General features: G+C 33.2%; 1 protein-coding gene across 1 annotated transcript in view; it reads left to right on the forward strand.

Moving 5' to 3' along the window:
* Positions 1-324: 324 nt before the first annotated feature.
* The window catches only part of ULK4 (unc-51 like kinase 4), a 247806-nt gene continuing 240065 nt past the window's right edge, over positions 325-8065 (forward strand). The window contains 4 exon segments of the mRNA XM_009321252.1: positions 325-462; positions 1641-1740; positions 4580-4719; positions 6073-6235. Coding sequence (XP_009319527.1) covers positions 325-462; positions 1641-1740; positions 4580-4719; positions 6073-6235 — 541 coding nt within the window.

The following is an 8065-nucleotide window of genomic DNA, read 5'->3' on the forward strand; positions in this document are numbered from 1 at the left end:
TTTTATTTACAGATAAAATGTTTAGAATTTCTAACTGCTGGCCCATCTGTAACTTTTTGAATGTGTTAAGAGCTTTGGAAGTGGAAAATTCTATCATCTCTTCAAAATTTTGTTCGCATTTCCTGAGAGGAGGCCTTCTTTAATTATGTTTGATCTTGCTGGAAGTATATTATCTCTATTTTTAAGAATTGGGAGGGAAAATACTACACATCAATGACTATTAAATTTGAATTCTCCTCCCCCCGCACCCCTTCTTTAAAGGTTTATTTGTTTATGAGACTAATACCGTGTTTCCAATCCCTTGCCTGTAAAGCATCCTTAAGTATGGAGAACTTCATTCTGTATGAAGAGATCGGGAGAGGAGATAAGACAGTTGTTTATAAAGGCAGAAGAAAGGGGACAATTAATTTTGTTGCCATTCTTTGCGCTGATAAATGCAAAAGAGCTGAAATAACAAACTGGGTAAGTAATGTTTTTTCCTGCTAAATCTGGGAAAAGATATAGCCTACAAAATCCTTGTAGCACAGGTAATAGAAAAGAAAAATACCATGTGCTTCTTTACATGGAGTTTGTCACAATTGAGATCAGCTGCTTAAGATTTTAGAATATTATACTTTTAAAAGGGTCTTATTTTAATGTATTTATTTCTTCATCTGATTTTATTGTTGTTTAAATCGCATGCATAAACCCATGTTTACAGGCTTACTTTCTGTGATATGTCAGAGAACTTGTAAAAAACAGTTATTTGCATGTAGTGGTTTGCTTTATATTGTTTTCAGTTGTGCAAATTCAGTGGTAGTAATACCTGCTAGTAAATAATCAATTTCTTACTTACCAAGAATAAATTATTTTTGATGAAAGAATAGCATTTAAGGTAAATCAATTCTGGTTTGTAAAAGCTTGGCAAAGTTTTAAACATATAATACTTTCTGGAAAAGAAACTGTAACTGATACAGTTAGACATTTCAAATATTTTATTTTTCTAGTAGATAAATTATGTTTAATAATCCCTCTCATTTTTTCAATGATCATTTATTGGGTGATTAACGAATCTGCTCAATTTAAACATTTTTTCTTAGAGGCGTATTTGTCTTAAAAAGCCCTGGGGCACTCTGACAAGATACAGAGGCTTCTGTAGAGATTAGGCCGTGTAGGTGTGATAGAAATATAGATTTCCAGGGACCCTTGAATGATTGCTCTTGCCTGAGAAGATTAAGAATGACAGAAAAATTTCTTTTTATTTCCTCTTACTGTATTCACCATATTGTTTCACAGGTGTTTTCTCATTGGAAAGAAAGTAGGAATACAAGTGTGACCCCAAATTCTGATTTACAGTTTGTTGTTGTTTTGGTGATGCAGGAAGGTTAAATAGTGCTTATAATTTTGGGTTGGAGAAATTCCTATTTTTTTTTTCTATATTTTTAAAAACAGGTGAGTTGGGCAAGGTCTGTGAGGAAAGTTACCTTTCCTCAACATACATGTAAAACTAAAATAGTTGAATTGGACAATAATTTTAGTGCACTGCAAAAGGTAAGAGAACAAGTAGTTGATCTAGAATAAAGTTGTATTGTCTCCCTCCCCCTTAAGTCCATATATATGCTTTTTTTCCCCAGTTAAGTATGTTAAAAACTTTGTTCTAGGTTCGTCTGACTCATGAAATCAGACACAAGAATATAGTGACATTTCATGAATGGTATGAAACAAGCAACCATCTCTGGCTTGTAGTGGAATTATGCACAGGTAAAATAAGCTCAAAAGGCAAAAATTTATGGAGTGAGTGTTTGTAAGAGATTTCTTATAACAGTTTCTCCACAACAAATACTTAGGTCTTTGAAAAAGCTCAATAATTATCTGATTATTAACCTGAGAATCCTATTTATATATAAAAATAGTTTTGCTTCTGGAAACATTTTTAGAAATCATTTGAAGTCATATTTGTCCTCTGCTTCACTGTATATGTATGTTAAATGTTAATTAATGTGTCATAATGTTGTTTTTTAATAGCTGAAGAGGTAGGGCTAATCAGGGGTACTTAAAAACAAATTGTGAATAGTTGGAAGGTAGCTAAGTAAAAATTACTTGAGAAACATTTTCTAAGGAATGGCAACTTTGGTGTTCTCTTTTCATTTTATAGCACACAATAATAAAGAGAGCAAGGAGCAAATCAAATTATAATGTACAAATGACTTAATATTGTTCAAATTAACTTTTAAACTTTTAAATCAAAGGGCAATTCTGTAGCTAATAGTAAATTTTATAGTAAGTTTTCTTCCTGTTCAGTAGAAGTATTTTGACTTTTATATTAAGACGTTAATTTTGGAGCTCTGACAACCCAAAACTGCATGAAGCGATTCACTGAGTTTTGATAGGTTCTCATCAATCTGTTAAAGAAAACTTTTAAAGCTTTCTCTAATTGTGATGACTGCATGTTTTAAACTCCAGATAGTGTGCTTTACTCCACATGGAAAGAAAAGAAGGCCCCTTGTGCAAGTGATGCATGTTAAGATTTTGGTGTCTGGAGTTTGTTTCATAGTAAAAGTCCATATTACACACAGCCTTTTTTTCTATCCAGAATTCTGTTTCAAAAATTACTGAAGAAGAGAAGCTACAAGTTCTGGAAAAAAAATAAGGTCATTCTTTCAATGATTACAAGTTATGTTAATGGTTCATATGGAGGCTTTGGTCTATTTGCTTAGTCTAACTTATGGGCACATATATAAGTCATTAGACAGGCAGCCTTTTATTAAGTACAGTTTGAACAATTATCGTGGATTTTTACATTGCAGTATTGCAGTTTGCTGCAAGGAGAGTGCCTTGAAGCTAACTTACTTATGAATAGAATAAGACATTGATTTCTTATTAATTTTGTAGAGCCTTGAAAACTGCTTTTGAAATAGGGAAGATACATTATAAAAAACAGCAATTAAACATGATGGAAAATTCTTTACTATAGCTATGTAATATGGGCTTGGTTTTAAAGGAATGACTGATTTACTGAACAGCATAAAAAAGGCGTAGAAAGAAAATAATGTTAAGATTCAGCAGTGTTGAATAATTTGAGGAGTACTGTGGTGACAGACCTTTTAGTTTTGCTATTCTCTGAAAGAAATTACAGAACAAAGGGAAAAAAGCTCAGGAAAATCTATTATGTGATTTGGAATAAAATATCTAGTATCCTTTTCCATTAAAAGCTCTCCTAATCCCTGTTTTCATTCAGGGACTTAAATTTGTGTCCTTTTTTATTTTATTTTTTTTTTTTTTAATGTGTGTGATTTGGCCAAGATATAGATAACCCAGGAAACCCATGATAATTCATGAAATACAAACTGTAGTCTCAGGGGAACAGGTTTGGTGCAGGAGTAGTAAAGGACCAAATGAGGTTGAGGAAAGGGATTTTGGGAGAGAGAGGAATGTGGAGTTTAGGATAGGAGATTGGGACAGGAAAGAGAAAGACTGAGCAATGAGCTTGTGGGAAACGAGATTAGGAGAAGTCCAAGTCCTATGAACAGTTAGGACAGGAATAGCTCAAATGGGATGAGTCTGATGATGTACCTGAGAATCAGTGGGATGCGAGGAAGTAGGTGATGGGGGAAGAAGAGAGAATTTTGCAAGGACAGAGAAACAGTAACAATCAGTGGGGGAAAGCATAGAGAGTGAATGTGAAGCCTGGGGAAGGACACAGGTTATGGAGGATATATGTGAGGGATAATTAGAAGGCTTTGTAGGTGTAATCTGATCAGAAACAGAGGAAGGTTGGTTGGAATTTAGTGGGGAAGGAGAGTGCTGATTTTTGGAAGGACAGAGAAGGGTCTCATGTTAGGGTGAGAAGTCCAGAGAGATACGAGTAGGACTTGCTGGGCCAGGAAGCTGGGATTTGTGTGAGAAACCTGGAAAGTGAAAGTTTAGTCCTGGGTATTTTTTTTTTTCTTCCAATTCTTTTTTCTTAAAAAAAAAAAAGGATGAAAATGAAATAACTGGGACACATGAGTGAAGAAAAGGTCTGTATAGAAATACTATGTGTGAAGAACAAACAAGAGTTTATCTGCTGTATGTTGTTGACCTCAGGACCCCAGAATGTAACCCAGTTTTACTATTTCTGTTGTCTGTGAATTCAGTGGAAAATTGCACCTCATCAGCTTTAGCACTTGTTCACAGAAGTTGATAGCCTGCTCTAGGTATTGTTTATTCTTTTAACTCATGCAGCAGGGATCTGGTTAAGGAATTTGAATAAACCCATTGGGTATTATTACATTGCGATGTGACCTGAAATTTCCAGGTTTCCCCCCCACACTTCTGTTTCCTTTGTAAAATAAATCAATATTAAAGTAGTTTTGAAGTCATGCACTCAATTTAATTCTAATCAAAATTAAGATTTTTGTCACAGTATTGGAAATAGATTTTTTTTTCTCTACATCTTGGATTTTGTAACTATTCAATAATCTAAAAAAATATTTTTAATATGTACAGATAATGATTTTTGCTTGACATCTTTTGAAGAAGCTTATATAATGTCCCTGGGAATTATTTGTACAGCATCTTCTTTATATGCACTTGCTGACTATGTGTAAACATATTTCAGGTGGTTCTCTAGAATCGGTTATTGCTCAAGATGAACATCTACCTGAAGATGTAGTGAGAGAATTTGGTGTTGATTTGGTTACTGGCTTATACCATATTCATAAGCTTGGAATTATCTTTTGTGAACTGACACCTGGTAAGGTAAGAAGGAGTATTATTTATAGGGGACACTGCATATTACCTTATATGCCATCAGCATTTAATTATTTCTATTTTACTGTTTGGAAGAGGCTTACCTCAGGTTGGAGGCCAGTTGAACTTTATAATATATGTGAAGACAATGAGAAACAAGTCTATAGCTTGAATATTTTATGATCTAATTGATTTATTTTCCTGTTGTATATTTGATACAATGTGATAGATTCTTTTTGATTTGGTGTACTGGTTTGAATTAATGAAGGATTTTAGTTCGCTGTCCTCGGACATATAACTTTGTTATTATACCAATTCTGTCATGCTGCAGAATACTTTGAAGTCATAGAAAATGCTAACGAGGGAGTCAAGTTAACTAAACTTTCTTCGTTAATAACCTTCCTTATTGTTTTCAAATGCCATTTAAATTATCGTCTTACTCTTGCATAAAAATACAAATCTGTGTAGTTTCTGATTTTGTGTATGTGTGTGGAATTTATGTATAGTTTTGTCAAAGCCCATGTTTATTTTTAATATATGTAGTAACCAGAATATAACTATAACCAAAAATGCTTGCTTAACAGCAGTTGTTTTTGATCTTGATCTGTAAGTGATCAAGTTGCACTCCTCTGAATTTTCTGTAAAATCTTGCACAATTATACTCAGTTTCTGTCATTTGTGGGTCCAAAAGCACTTAAAAAATATGAATGAAGCATAATGGAGATGCCTCTGTATTCTTACAAAGAAGCATGTTGCTGTAAAGTACTCCTTTGAACAAAAAATATGGAGTGTTAAAGTAAGACTGCTTTTTTTTTTTTTTTGCCCCCCTCCCCCATCTGACTGAATGGGCTATTTCTCCAAACAACGTTTTTGGGACTATGAAGCTTTTAATTACAAGAATAAGCAGTGACCACATAGAGAAAACTCTCATCATCTTTGGACAAAATCTTTGGAATTTTCTGCTAAATAAACTTAGAAAGATTCACTTTTTTCCCCTCAAATGAAGCAATGTTTCTTTTTACTATGCTTTTATTTTCCTATCCAGTTTTACTCTACTTTTACTTTCTTTTCTATAGTAACATCGTTGTTAATTTAGATTTAATAATGAGTAAACAAAAGTGCACGTTAATCCTCGTATGGGTTTTATTGTGAGATTCTGTAATTTTTTGGTTATAAGAGAAAAGACAGTATTGGTGTTGACTTAAAGACTTTTCAGTGTTTTCGGTTATAGTGATCATCTCTCTTAAATGGTTTGAGATTGTGACTTTTTTTTAATAAATTATTTTATACTTTATGTTGGAAATTTCAGCGGTCATCAGTTTTAGTATATTATACTTGTATGTTGGATTATGTTTATTCTAGATTCTGCTGGAAGGGCCTGGCACTTTGAAATTCAGTAATTTTTGCTTGGCTAAAGTGGATGGTGAAAACTTGGAAGAATTTTTTGCTTTAGTTGGATCTGAAGAAGGCGAAGGAGATGTCAGTGAAAGCGCTCCACAAAGATACCCGAAAAATAGATCTCGAGGTATGATATTTTTACTAGCCAAAATTAACTTACACCAAAGGGACAGAATGAAAGTTGGAAAAAGCCTTTGTTTGAAGTAATTTGGAGAGAAGACCTTGAAATAGAATAGTTGTTTATCGTTTTGTTGGGGCTGACTAAATTTCTGGAGAAACTGAATAATTAATTCTGTTGTGTTATCACTTGTAAAGATTAATGTGTTTGCCTGTGTCTTTGCAATGGAAAGAATGATCTGTACATTTTCTGTAAGCAGGTTTAATATATCCTGCATATGGGGAATTTTTTAACTAAGCTCAAAACCAAAATTTAGCTCTTAAGGAACATTGTTCAGAGACATCATAACTTACAGAGGGACCACCACCTGCAAGTGAGTAGAAAGAAAAGAAACTGTATTTACAGGTATATGGTAATAATTCTAAGTTTCACAAAACCAGTTTAACTAAGAGCTGGAAAAAATATACCTGTCTGTCACAAAACATATGACATATTAACAATTCCTGACCTTTCCTGCTCTTTGTAAATAGACTTCAGGTTATTTTTGGATTGAAGCTCATATGTAGGTGATTATAGACTGTAGTATGCTGGTATAACAAACTTTCAACATAACATAACTGGAGGTGGCTTATTTTAAATTTCTTTTTGGAGCTTGACATCAAATCCCTATAGTACAGTTTAATGTACAAACTGTCGGTCTAGCCTGAGCATGTTTTCATTATTTTTATAAACTGTTCTTGATTTTTTTCTTTGTAGAAAAAAATAGAAGCAAAATTTCAAGAATTAAAAAACAAACCCCAAAACAAACAAACAAACAAAACGCCAACAAATTGAGATCTGAAATATTTCAAGGTAGCTAATTAATTAAAAATATTAATTCTTGGTTAGGATTTGCTGATGAGGCTTAATTATTAATTGTTATTTGATGAAAACTATGATGGGAAGAAAAAACCCTGTGAAATACCTTTGGTCCTTGATGCATTTCACATATCATCAACTAAGTGCAAGTAGTAGAATTAGAAGAGTGAGAAGATCACTAAAACTGTGGAAGTTCAGTGTTCAAACTGGAACTGGCTTTCCTAACCGATGAAATTGTGTTTCTGGTATTCAGTTGATATAGGACAGTGTATTTAAAAAAAAAAAAAAAGTTCAAAGGAAGTAGTAAAAAGAATCACTTATTTACAACATTTTGTGCTCCAGTTATGAAGTAGTAATTGGAGAATGAAGAAATAACTGATATTGGAAGTATGATAAAGAAGCGATTTAAAATTAATCCTGTTTCATCTCAGAAAAATTTGAGCTATGGAATTATTTATGGACTTTTAAAAAGTCTGTGCTGCAGATGCTCTCTGTAAGGTCTAGGACTAAATTCCATTAACTGAATTTTGTCTATACATTCAACATGAAGTAAGTATACACAGAACTGCTGCTTCTTTCATTGGAGACTTTGTACCGCTGTACTTTCGTTGTCCTTTTTGATGCAAATGGTCCAAGTGATTTCTAGTTTGAGGCTTGGCTTTTCAGTACCTTTTACTTAAGAATGATCATTTGTTTTTAAAGTATGAGAAAGTTACTGTGCTTCAGTTTCAAAAGGCAGATCCATGCAAATGCAGTAGGCTGCAGATACTATGTTACTTTTTCATTTAATAAGAAAAATTGAGAAACTTGGTTTTAAGCTTCCGAATCTTTTATTAGTCAGCATCTCAGAGCATCTCGCAGACCTCCATTTCCAAGATAATGATGTGTCATAGCAGTTACTGTTATTGGGAACAATGGAATTCTTGGCAATACTTTATGGGAACTAAGAGAGCTTTCTTAATACTTTGCTGTCTCCTGCTG

This window comes from Pygoscelis adeliae, unplaced genomic scaffold (genome assembly GCF_000699105.1).
Source record: "Pygoscelis adeliae isolate BGI_AS28 unplaced genomic scaffold, ASM69910v1 Scaffold280, whole genome shotgun sequence".
NCBI classification, from domain to species: Eukaryota; Metazoa; Chordata; class Aves; order Sphenisciformes; family Spheniscidae; genus Pygoscelis; species Pygoscelis adeliae.